The sequence below is a fragment of the Conger conger genome, chromosome 4, assembly GCF_963514075.1.
Source record: "Conger conger chromosome 4, fConCon1.1, whole genome shotgun sequence".
Taxonomy (NCBI): domain Eukaryota; kingdom Metazoa; phylum Chordata; class Actinopteri; order Anguilliformes; family Congridae; genus Conger; species Conger conger.
The window spans coordinates 10,026,325-10,039,669 of NC_083763.1; the positions used below are offsets into that span (position 1 = coordinate 10,026,325).

Below are 13,345 nucleotides of genomic sequence, written 5' to 3' on the forward strand. Positions count from 1 at the left end.
GGTGGTATAGACGTAAATATTTGTGTAAGAATAGAAAATACAGACAGGCCCGGAGGAACCGTGCTACCTGGCTGCAAAAACTGTTCGCCTTTTTTTTTTTTTTTTTTACAACTTTAAGAAACAAAGACAATTTAGCAGATGCTCTTGTGCAGATTTAGTTAAAGTAAGTGCATTGAACAAAGGTGGGTGAGACAACAACATATCAGTGCCTGTGCAAGTAAAGCCTTTCTTCAAAAATAGCTGCTAGCATCACCCATAGTGTTTGCCAGTTATCAGTGTTGTTGCTTTTCACATAGTAAGTGAACACTATTTTCTTAACACCCTTTCAAGAGATGTTTTTTTTCTCTCTACAATATTCTATGTCAGAACAAACATTGTTTTCAATTGCCACTAGTGAGGGGCAGCCTGTAGCTTAGTGGCTAAGGTACACGACAGGGACCCTGAAGGCCGGTGGTTCAAGCCCTGGTGTAGTAAGATCCACTGAGCTGTTGGGCCCTCGAGCAAGGCCCTTAACCCCACGTTGCTCCAGGGTGGATTGACCCCTGCTTAGAATAATCAAGCGTAAGTTGCTTTGGATAAAAGCGTCAGCTAAATAAAAAATTATTATTATCGTGATGGTACGCCAGCATCTTTTCCAAATGCAAATGATTAAATCCTCTGATTATGAATTTGTTTTTAATATTTCAGTAGGTTTAGCAGATATGCGAAGAGTGGCTCCACAAACATTTTAATCTGAAATGGCCTTGTTTTATTCAGCTTGTACAGTTTGTTTACAGCCTTTACTGCAGTTCCACATATAGCCAGGGTGTTAGCTACAGGGGCTACAGGCCTATGCTAGTGCTACAGGGGCTACAGGCCTATGCTAGTGCTACAGGGGCTACAGGCCTATGCTAGTGCTACAGGGGCTACAGGCCTATGCTAGTGCTCCAGGGGGCACAGGCCTATGCTAGTGCTATAGGGGCTACAGGCCTATGCTAGTGCTATAGGGGCTACAGGCCTATGCTAGTGCTACAGGGGTCACAGGCCTATGCTACTGCCGCCAGCAAGGTCAGATTCTCTGCCACTGTTCATTTTGTCAAGTTGGAGGCAGTATGGCAGTGTGTGCTGTTTTGCTAGCAACTGTTGTTAGCTAGCTTCTCTGTCCATAAAGGTTGTGTTCTTAGCACTGTGTGCTATGAGTACCACTATGTTCTTTACATTTTGGCAAAAACAAGTCACAACCTTCAAGTCACAAAAACTGATCATAGGGTTTGGTCACATTTTCATGTGCGCAAAGTCAAGTCAACCTAAAATAGCCGCAGTGGAATAGCTCCTGGCATGGTTAAACGGTAAACACTGCATGAAATATAAGAATCTGTGCAGTCAGCCAGGGCAGATGACTCCATAGGAGAAGGATATAAAGAGGTGAGTGGTTGAGCTGCAGCAGAACCCTTCAGTTGAGCAGCTGCCAGAGACAGAGATTCTCCCGGCGTGAAGGAGACAGGTGATTTGCATTTACGTCAGAGCTGCCAAACGCGCGCAGCGATACGGCCAGTGTTCCGCGTTCATGGTTATTATGTGATGCCCTTACAAGCGCACAGATATAATACGCGGACCTGCCGGTGAGAGAGACAGAGGAGAGGTTTGTGAGATCCAAACATTTGGCAACGTTTACGGATTTTTCTGCGAGCATGTGAAAGTCGGTCCCCTTTTCTTTGTTTGTTTTAATTATTCAACAGCTGCTCTCTCTCTATCTCTTTCTCTCTTCCTCCCTCCCTCTCTCTCTCTCGCTCTTTGTACTACAAATGACGTCAAGCGAACAAGATCGGCAAGCCTCGCTCAGAGCCCATGGTTTCAGTTTGTTACCGTGGCAACTGTCCCCACTTCCTGCCAGAGTAAAGCTTCCTGTGTTCATTGAGTTTTTGTGACTGTGTCAGTGTGTGCACAGAGCAGCCACTGACATGTATTTACAATACCATAAAGAGTTTTCCTCTGAACAGTGATCATCAGAGACTAAATAAAATCTTGTCAAGAAAGCAGTTAAGGTTTCGCATGAAGTTATCTTGATAGGCAGTGCTCTGCGAAGCCCTTCTCCTGGCTGTAACCCCACCCACTCAATGTATTACCACTGTCCAAACTGTCACAAAGCCAGCACATTTATTTTTGACAACCAGAATACGACTGGTGATATTATGCCAAGCCCTCAGTAGAATGTCATGCACAGACTAAATGAGCACGCGCATGCATTCTATTCACTGGGGACAAATGACAGAGCTACACTGCCAAGGAATGTAAACCTTTACAAAAACACCAAACATCTTGTTCACGTCAATTCAATTAATCACACTTAATTGTAAGTTACGACTGATCCTCTTGACAGACTGTAAGTATAAGGACCGGCACGGTGGAGTGTTTACGTTACCCGTAAACCAAAACAGAACAACCTAGAGATGAAATGGGTCGGAAGAGGCCTTTAGGGAGCAAACACACCTGTGTTTTGAGCTGTCTTGTTTGCCTCTGCCTCTCTGATTGTGCCACGCTGGCAGCTGTTATGTCACCAAGCCGGGCAGAAAATGCTGTCACCCAGCCTCCTAAAATGTGCTTTGAGCTCGGAAGTTAAGTGTGCGTGGGCAGGACATTTCTACGTTTTTTTTCTTTCCACTGACACAGACTGTCCTAGCGATGCTCATTCAATCTGGCATTTTGTTCATATGGATGCACATGCAGAGAGTCTCTGCCTACTAGAGACAAAGAAAATAATGTCAGGTTGCTTTAACAGATGTAAATAGGACAAATTAGCTGTACAGAACCACCAATAGAAAACATCATGCTGTGCAGAAGTCCATTTGGAGAACAGTTCCAATGACTGTACCAGTTGCCTTTAACTCCTTGAAGAGTAGGTTTTTTAGAATGTATTTTTATTTTCGAATTCAGTGTTCTAGAACTTCATCATTAGAATGTTCGGTTAAGAACATTCTAGCTACGCATTTGTGACCTCAGCCCTGAAAGGGTCCGGTGGCAGATTACAGTGTTTACTCGCACTGAAACCGCTCATAAAACCCGAGCCACCTTTTGCCCCGCGCTTTCCCCGGGGTCAGTGGCGGGGAGCGGTAGTCGCGGTCACCCTCTGACGCAGTGTCACAACATTTTAGCACTCCTCGCATATCGGTGACCTCCTCAGCTGCTACTCCCTTGAGTAATGACATTCCCACGCTTGCCCGTTAACGAGGAGAGATTTTCCAGGAACTACAACCAAAAGAAGCCCCGCTCCCCAGAACTGACACCTGTTAATATAGAGGTAAATTTATACCGTGGTCTTTTAAGGAGGGGGCGCAATGAATCACGCAATTTGTCCAGAAGGCCTTTTCAGCTCAGCCGCCACAGTGCAGAACGCAATTGGCTTAGACAGGTACTAATTAGGCAACATGGCAAGTGCGCCGGAGCACTGCCCCACCTACACTATGCATGACAGGGGTGCTCGGATGAGGTCCTCTGTCACGGCCAGTAAATGAGATGAGCAATCAGCCGCCAGCCACTGATTATTAATTTCTGAGGTGTCCTGTGTCTGACTGTGGCTTTGTGGGTGGGAGATTGCTGTGGGAAACGAGGCTACGCCAGGCCTGCCCAGATTAAGGAGACATGCTCCACTTCATCGCAGCTGTTAGAAGCCACCGGAGCTAAACTGAAAGGTGGCTGTGTTCTTTTTTTTTTTTTTTTTTTTTTTTTTTACTCGAAAGAAGAAGAGAAAACGCGCTCAAACGTAGGGAGGCAACGCAGCAGAAGCCAAAAGCCTCAAACGTTTTTTAAAACTGTGAGAAACCGCAGGGCCCTAACAGGTGGGAAGGTGCGATACGTTAACCCTCTAAGCCGTAGGAGTGCAAGTGCGTGCTTAGAATGTTCTCAACTGAACATTCTAATGCTGATGTAACAATCTGTCATTCTAACTGAAAGCAACGGGGTTCTAGAACACTGACTTGGAAATTTCATAAAACATTCCAAACGACCTGCTATTCAAAGGGTTACCCTGCAGTAAAATCCAGCTATGTCAGCTAGACCAGCTTGAAAATTGAGCTAATCATGAGGCTGGTTTTAGCTGGGTATGAGCTGGTCAACCAGCTAGTGCTGGTAGCTTGTCTGAGCCGGCAGCTGGTTGACCAGCTAGCAGGCTAAACCAGGTAGCTAGTTTCAAAACATAGCTTGAGCTGGTCAAACTATGTCAAGCTGGGCAACCAGTTTAAACCATGTTGATCTGGGAGTTGGTCTGAACTGGTCAACCAACTACCAGCTATTTCAAAACCTAGTTCAGCGGTTTTTTTCAGCAGGGTATATGGATACATACAGCGACAGAGAGAGAGACAGGGAGTGAGACGGTAGCCCAACAAATATAGAATCAAAACGATTGGCTGAAGAAGGCGTTTTCAGCGGAGGATTGTGTTCCTCTGTTAGCTCTGCATTGTCAGAATCGCGCTGCTGGTTGTCGTGCTTACACAGAGAAAGTAGAGGAGCAAAAAAAAAAATGTTGGTTCAGGGACCATCCCAGGAGGGCCTCTGTGTGTGGAGCGATATTAGAAAACGGCGGAGTGTTAGGATGTTGTTTGAACTCTTCCTCCCAGGTTATTGTGTTTGTACTGAGGCGCGGCGTTTTCCCGCGGCATGGTCGTGCCGGTTTCTCTTCCCGGACGCGTGGGACGTGTCTGAGGAGATGTGTGCGCGGCGGGGCCGTTTTGAGTGATGTGACCGGACAGCTGCCACCATCCCGGTCCGTACAGTGCGTGACACAAGCGAGGGTGTGAAAGTCCCATTCAGCACACAGCTGCATAAATATCCTCCATGCTATCTGTGAAACAAATCACTATTCTCTGTATCTACAGGGGGGGAGGGGGGGAGAGAAGAAACAACAGGCGCCGTGTTTCTACTTACGGGAACGGCAGTGGTGTTTCTGCACGACAGGATTCGGGTTCAAATGTGCTTATCCAAATCTTACTGCACACAAACCATTTACAAAATCAATAAACTGGAGATGCACGGTTTTCTATTTTTTCTTCATATACACAAGGAAAAGGAGCATCTTAAACAATTGAATGAGGCTAATTTACGGAAACATTAACAATTGAATTAGATTAATTTATTAAATAAAAAATCTATACATAAATGTATCTGCTGTTGAGTTGCCTTTCGGTTGGTGTTCTGTCACATGCAATAAGCAGACCTTTGCCAACTTTTGACCCCAATTGCAGGACGGACAAGTGTTTCAGTCTTTCCCCATGCCAGACTCTTGGGAGTTTCAGTTTGTGGTTATAACCGTGGTCGCTGTCAGCAAAGCCTCGTCTCCGGTTCCGCGCTCGCAGTTTCGTTTCTGATACACATATGCACATATAGACGTGCGTTTCTCGTTCACCACTTAAATGTGTGGAGGCAGAGGCATGAGAGATTACTGCAGAAATGGTTCTCAGTTCGGGGAAATCTGTCAGGCTAAAGTAGTACTATTACTGTACACGTACCACACAAAAAAAAAAAAAATCTTTACTGGTGATTATTCTACGCATTTCCTGCCAGCCTAGCGCATGAGTTCGGCCACATTTGCGACCTGCTGTCGACGAACGTTAAACAGTCGTTGAACACTTAACGTGCATTTATGTCGGTGCTGTTTTTGTACGTCGACTCGCCTTTGTTCCCTTTGTAATGCATGGTTTCTCTGGTATTCTGTCAGGCAAATTGTAAATGTCAGCAAAAGCCAGAAGCCACAGGCAGTTGCGGCGGTGGTGCACACACCTGTTTGGAGAAACACTGCCGGATATATCCCAAGGTGAACTGTCTGATGAACTGATACTTAGACATTTCAGCCTATTAATGTCATACTTAAATAAGGAAGTATAGGCCACACTAACCAAAGCTGCATTTCCAAATATAGCCATTTTATCTGGATATTTCTTTCTTAGAAAAACATGAAACCTATAAGAATGCTATGTGTTATTTTTCCCTTTATACTGTTTGACAATTGTGCTGTGAACGTACTGTGGCTACTACCGGCTAAAACTGATTCAATCTAACTTTACTTTATGTGCTGGCCAACATCTATTCTAGAATTTCACGTTTGATGTTTCTCTTTTTCCATAATACTGGTAGAGACCTGCGTTTACTCTTACCTGTGGTACACTTGAAAAGTTTACCTCTGCTCCTGAAAAGTTTCTCTCACTTATCGTTCTCCAGTAAAAGTACCCCAAGGTTCAGTTCTGGGTCTACTACCGCCTGTTCTGCTTGTGCACTCTCCTTATATTCTTTTCCCGTCTCATGTCCACACATCCTCACTTTCACAAGCTTTCTTTCGTGCTTCAGTGTGTGTTTTGGACACAGACGAAAAGCGGCAGTCCATAACAAAATAAAACAACGCGATACTGTTCTTCCTTCCTCTGCTTGAAAGAGCTGGGATGTGTCCTTGTTTTAAGTCAAATATCTACAATCCCAAAACACTAAACCTTCCGGGAGAGTTTATCTAACAGAGCTTGGGCTTCTTCTAATAGTTAAAAAAAAAAGGAAGAAAAGTCAGCATGCAGAAAACACAGCCAGAGACTCCTTCTGAAAAAAGACCCCACGGCAAATCTGCATATGCGTTGATTCATAATTTTAATTTCCGACGATAATTAAGAGCCTCAACAAAGCATTCCCAATCAGGGAGCCAGAAGAAGCCATAATAAGCTATAAGTCATAGAGCTGTACAAAAATAAAGGCTCTGACAGTTGCAGACATTTTAAAGAGGTGTCGTAGTTACCAGATTGATTATTAGACATGACGCCAGAAGACGCCATAGCAACCGTTTGAAAGGAAAGTGGGGGAGATGTAATATCTCGGTGGCATCCCCCCTCTCCCCGTCTCAACCCTGACCTTACGTTTCTCCCATCTCCTTCACCTTCTTCTGTTGATCTCTCTCTCAAGTCTATATCTCTCTCCCTTTGCCCTTTGCTATAAATAACTGGGGTTTATCCTAGCCCCCTTGTCTGGGTTCACTGCTTTCCCTGATGTTGTTTACAGTACGTCTAAATTGTGTGCGACTATGTATTTTAAACAACTTCGCCTGGCCCTCAGTTTACGATTCACAGTTCTGACTGCATTGAAAATATATTGAAAGTTTTAAGTTGAAGGAGTGGTCCTGGCTGTTGTCTTATTACTGCTGTGCCTGCCCCCATTTTAGACAGCCTCTGTTCTTAATGGGGCGGGTAGGGTCTCCGATTTCCTTCGTATCCATCTTTCATATGATGCTCTATGTCTCTCTCACTCACTCACACACACGCGCGCACACACACACTTCCGACAATCCAAAGGTTACCACGGTGAGCACACCAGAGCACACTACAATAATGCATGGGAGGCCCAGGCCATAGTTGGTCAGGAGGACATGGCATATCACAGCGTAGGGGAGCGGTGCGCTGTAGTGACCAGAGAAGTGGGCTCGAGGGTACAGTTCAGAATCCCAGCAGGGGTGTTGCTGCTGCAGCCTTGAGCAAAGGCCCTTAACACAAACGGCTTCAGTAAATAGCTCGCGTGTCGAAACGCAAGCCGCACGGGTCACTGCAGATGAAAGGGCCTGCGAAACGTAAACGGAGGGCTCTCACACACCCTTCCTCCAGCCACATAATAATCTCAGGATTTACACAACAGCACATTTACATTCGTGTGGATCCTTCTGTTCTCATTCTTATCCTGCTTTAACGGTTTTCTGCTGGTTTCTCCACCGCCCACTCCTCTTCCCTCCCTGGGGTCAGGAAGCAAGGTCACACTTTTTTCACCAACTGGTTTCGTGTTACTTTGTGTTCTGGTTTCTCTACGTGACAGGCTGGACGTGAAACTCATGGTTTAAAAAAAAACCATTTTGACTGATTGTGTGAAAGCAGAGCTGTCTGGCACAACGTGTGCGCTCCATCTCCCCTGGTCCCTTGTCCCTTTGACCATCTCCCTGGTTCCTTGTCCCTTTGACTGCACTTAAAACCCTTTGAACGGATTTCTTGGAATGTTCTTTTGCAATATTCTCAGCGTTCTAGAACTCTCAAAGTGTTCTTTGCAATATTCTCAGTGTTCTAGAACTCCATTGCTTCCAACTGGCAGAGGTGTCAGCGTTAGCATTTACAATGTTCGCACCATAAAGGGTTAAAAACACAGGGGCTGTGTTTGAAAAACCAACACTCAGCATACCCGTACTACATTTCAGTGAGAATCAGCCTGACATTTAGGACGAGTGGTACGCTAGTCTGTGGTTCTGAACACAGTCATGGTCTCGCTCCCCACGCTGGACGGTCTGACCTTCATACCCCGGGCTTTCAACAGCGGTTCCCAGGACCGCTGGGGGTTCTTGCAACAACAATATATAGATTAGGGAAAATATTTAAAAACACAAAACCTTTTAATATAACCCTTTTTTTACTTATGATTGAGGTCTCCTGGGTGCATTAGGTTGAAAGCCACCTGCTTTACGCAGTTCCTGTATAGTTTCTATTTCATGTGAACGTTTTTTTTTTTCAATAAAATCTTCCCCCACAAAAAAGAATGACTAGTTCAGTGAAACAATGACTTTTTATGTATTCTTTGTTACTGTAATTGCTCATAAGAATGTTCAGTTCCCCTGGATGATGATGGCCTACCCTGGCCTCAGCCCACAGGAGGGATTTTCGGTAACCCCACACCTTTCTACCTTCCTCTAACCTGCTCTCTCTCTCTCTCTAACCCGTTCCCTCTCCCTTCCCTCCAGCTTTTGAAGTGTCGGTGCATCGCAGGTCGGCGAGTAGGCCGGGTGAGCAAGGCGGTGATTCCGTTGATTAATATGGCAACAAAAAAGGCAGGAAATGAAGGCTCTTTGATCTCTCAACCTTTTCTCAGGATACTGCACAACACGCTCGCAAAGAACCACACGGGCGCAGAGACGAGAGGACATGTAAAAATGCTGGTTTCAAGTTTTTTTTTCTTTTCAATTTATTACCTAAAAAAGAAAAAGGTTCTATCACAAGTCACACTGAAATGTATTGCTTAAGAAAAAAAATATATTTATATATTTTTATGCCTTTTTTTTTTTTTTTTTTTTGGAAACTGATGATTTCCAATATAGTCCACCAAAGAACAAAATAGGACATTGCATTAACCTTGGCTAGGCTTTAGCCACCTTCTCCCACATAAAAAAATGCACAAAGAAATACAGAATTCACAGTTACCATTTTGGTTTCATAAATTAATACAGTCACACATGTGCTACACCGGTCTATAGCTAGAACATTGTAAATTGTATTTTGACTCGTGTTATTATTTTAAATGGCTGGCTACAAGAAATAACAGGCAACTTAAATGAGGTGATCAGAACATGGACTCCACCAACAAACTGGTTTGGAAACGCCCCCCCCCCTCCCCACCTCCCCACCCATCGTTTCTCTTTTAAACCCCCCCGAACTTCAACCCATATTATCTTTTTCATCTTTGAAATTTCACACATTAAGTGAGGCACACACAGAGTATATTTCATACATATATAAAAAATTAAATAAAATCTCGGGGGAGGGGGGGCATTGTCCGTTTAACATGTCGTATCCAAGGAGACAGGAAGTGCACGTTGTCAGATGTCCTCAAAGGACGTTTCCGTTCAGAATCAGGGCACTTTGTTGCCATAGAACTGCAGTCAAAACATCTTCAGGTTTCTCTTTTTTTTTATATCTTTTTTTCTACACTTGTTGCTCTTCTGCTTGTTGGTGGCAGGACAGAGTCGAGGGGGGGGGGGGTGTTTCAAGTACAAAAATGGCCTTAAACAAATGGGAACAAGATGACAAAATGGGAAGACAAAGATCAAGGATATACAACACAAGAGACACAAGAGATCACGGTCATTCCTCCCCATTTTCACCTCCAGGTAAAGCAGTACCACCACCTCAAAATCTCCCCCTCCTAAACTCACTTCATATCATTAGTTCCCCTAAAAATCACTTGGAGGGAATAGTTTTTTTTTTCCTTTTGGGGATTTGTAAATGGAAATTTCATATTTTACTCTCACTTCTTGGGCAGCATTTAAGGCACAGTAGCCTTGACATAACACGTCGACTCCACCTGCTAGAAGCACAACAACGAAAAGAGATGCCCAAACTTCAGTGAGAGTGGTGTTACGATAAAATGTACCCCCCTGCTTCTAAAAAAAAAAAGAAAGAAAAAAGGTTCCCATCTGCACCCTCCCCAGTCTCTGCGTGTCTCATGAAAGATAAGGCCACTTAACAAAACATGAGGTTCGCCTTCTAGCAGGTAATCTCTCGCCGCAAACTCTGTGAGTGCAATCACCGTATGTGTTGACACATATTCTTAAATTTTTTTTTTTCATTTTAAATGCTTTTTTCGATTTGAACAACAACAAAAAAAAAAAGCTGGTCAGAATAGTTTTCCTGGTTTTCCCGGTTTTTCCCACATGCAGCTTGCTGTATCGTTTCAGCGCGTTAGCCATTAGCAGGCACGCCGCTGTCTGGAATCTTCTTCTGTTGGGGAACAGGGAAGGGGAGAAAAAAAAAACAAAACAACGGCATTCCCAAAAAGAAAGAGCCAATCAGCCGCTCCTTCCTCGTTTTCACAGTTGAGGAATGTCGAGAGTAGGCGGGGACAGGATGCCCGCCTCGCCTTGTCTCTTTTTGGTTGGTTGGGTTCCTTTTGAGCATTTTCGAGAATACATACCAATATACTGCTAAAAATCCATATCAAAACCAGCAGCACATTTTTTTTTTTTTTTTTCAAAAAAAAGCATGCACTTTAACGTCCTCTCTCATTACCGTTCTGTCATATCACCTTGTCATTTTTTTATTTTTTCAGACTCTAGTGTTCAGGGTATTTCACACTCCTACATGCGAAGGAAATTCACCATTCCCCGTGAAATGAAATCCAATGTAGCAGCACGATTCTCCGTCTGTCAAAGGTCCGATCTGATATGTAAGTGAATCTACGTCTGGAGGCACTGATCAATACAATTGGATTTGGAGCTCCCTACTTGCAGTTTCAGACCTCTCCTGCACTGCCATTCAAATCAAATTAGGAAATGAATAATCCGATAGGCTGACCGGGTTGGGTGGGAAAAGTGCGGGATCGCGGTCCTGGATGGAGGGATGGAGGGAGGGATGGATGGGGGGATGGAGAAGCAGTGTACACGGACAGAAACTCAGGGCAGTCTACTTGCACCCCCCACCCAATGCAGCCCACATTTCTCCCAACGAGAAGCAGACTCTATGAGTGGATTAAAACCCACTCTGCTCTCTCTCTCTCTCTCTCATCTTCAGACCAGCTGTGGTCTATTACACTACCTTACATGGGGAAAGCAGTAATCATCAATAGGCCTTTTGAAGGGACGGGGACGGGGGACGGGGGGGTTCGTGATGAGGGAATTGCATGCACATTGTTTAAGGAGATTCTGTGAGCTCGGATGCGAGAGAATGTGTGCTGTTGGTTTTCAGAATGAAGGGGGAAGTTGACGGAGAGGAAATGGGCTTTGGCGGTGACGGTGGAAATGTCTGAAGGAGCAGCTTGGATGGATGAATCACATGCACAGGCATATATACACCAATGTATATATATATATATGCCTTTGTTCCCCTCTCCCTGTATCGTGCACACGCACACACACACACACTCACGCATGCACGCTCGCGCCCGCACACACACACACGCACGCACGACCTGTTCTACAGATGGTATAAAATGAAGAGGAATCGCCGTGTTGGGTGGGTGTACATTGCTCTCTCCCTTGAAGGCGGAGGCTTATGAGTGAGCTGATGGGTGATTAGATGAATGCATTTGTTAACTACTCGTTTCATTAATGGCTTGACCCAAGCCATATTGGGTTACTGTTTTTTGAAAACAGCCGATAAAAAAGTAAAACAAAAAATAGAGATTTTTTTTTTCATATATATTTAAAAGCATGATTTTACAACCTTCTAAAGCACTTTCCATTAATTATTCATTTTGTTTATTTATTTATTTTATTCATTATTCCTATTTATAACCTACATCGCTGAGGTTGCTGTTAACAGGTACATTTTTGCCATCTCAAACAAACATCTGTGTTAAAGGCTCATCATCCATTTCCCCACTGCTGCTGCTAATGCTACTGCCCCCCCCACCCCCCACCCCCCACCCCCGCCACCCTTACACTCAATAACCCAGCTGTTTGGAAAAAAAAACTCAGAAAAATGTGCAAATTAAACACCTTTCTTTTGTTTAGTTTCTTTTGAAAACCTGAATGCTTTGTGAACGATGCTACATATTTGTTTTAAGAAAAAAAAAAGAAGAAAAAAAGATACCTTCTTAGAAATGACTTGATTCTGGTTGGTGAGTTGCGAAACCAAGAATGCCCATTGTAAGAGTCTAGGGGGAGGCCGCAGAACAAATGTCTGCCTCTTTTTTTTTCGGCAGTAGAGGCTACTGCCTCCCAGAGTCCAAACTCAAGAGTCCAGTGTGGATTTCCATCCAGAGTTCTCCATGTAAATATAAAAAAAACAGAAAAAAAACACCACCACCGAAAACTGCCATTTTTCAGTCTTATAAGGCAGCCATATTTGTAGTCTCTTTATGCGTATCTGTAGTCCTATACAGTCCTATCGGAGTCCAAACATCAACATCTGTATTTTTTCGTTTTTTTTTTCTTCTTTTTTTCCCCAACAAAAAAAGGCTGTGGAGGACAAGACAACATGGAAAATCAACAGGGAACTCTGCGTGACAAATTGTTTATCCTTTTTTTTTTCTCTCTCTCTCCGTCACGGGGAGCGAGGAGAAGCTGGGTCCGTTTCCGACTGCGCGCCGGCAGGCCATGGCTCTCGCCTGCTCCTCCCCTCCGTCCCCTCACCGCTCAGCATGCCCTCTAAGTGTCTCGCACGTCACCCGGTCCCCCCCCTCTCTTCCGGCTAAAACTCTCTCTCTCTCTCACTCTCTTCTCGTTCTCCTTCTCGTTCTCCGTTTCTCCGTCGGTACCGCTACGCCATGACGAACTCCGACTTCATGTCGGCCTTGACGTCGGGCTTCCACACCGAGTCGTCGAAGTCCAGGTCCAGGGAGCCGTCGCTGGACACGCTGCTGTTGCTGTTGCTGCGGCCCGACTTGCGGTTGGGCAGCCACTGGTAGGGCGCGCGCGAGTCCCGCCGGGCCTTCCTGCGCAGCCGCTTCTGCTGCATCAGCAGCTGCAGGCGCTCCACCTTGCAGCGCGTCGCGCGGTTCTCCGTCTGCCGCAGACGGTCGCCTGGGGGAACAGCGGGGGGGGGAGGAGAGAAACGCGGTTAGGGAGGGGCCCGGGCACGTCTAACAGTCATTGGCGCACGGTTTTCACACCGCCGGTCCCGCCGAGAGGCATTTTTAAGGAAAGGTGACTGAG

General features: G+C 45.1%; 1 protein-coding gene across 2 annotated transcripts in view; it reads right to left on the reverse strand.

Moving 5' to 3' along the window:
- Positions 1 to 8,909: 8,909 nt before the first annotated feature.
- The window catches only part of midn (midnolin), a 36,482-nt gene continuing 32,046 nt past the window's right edge, over positions 8,910 to 13,345 (reverse strand). For both annotated transcript variants that reach the window (XM_061237532.1, XM_061237531.1), the window contains one exon: positions 8,910 to 13,213. In XM_061237532.1, the coding sequence (XP_061093516.1) occupies positions 12,951 to 13,213 (263 nt within the window). In that variant the 3' untranslated portion in view covers positions 8,910 to 12,950. The remainder of the gene's footprint in view (positions 13,214 to 13,345) is intronic.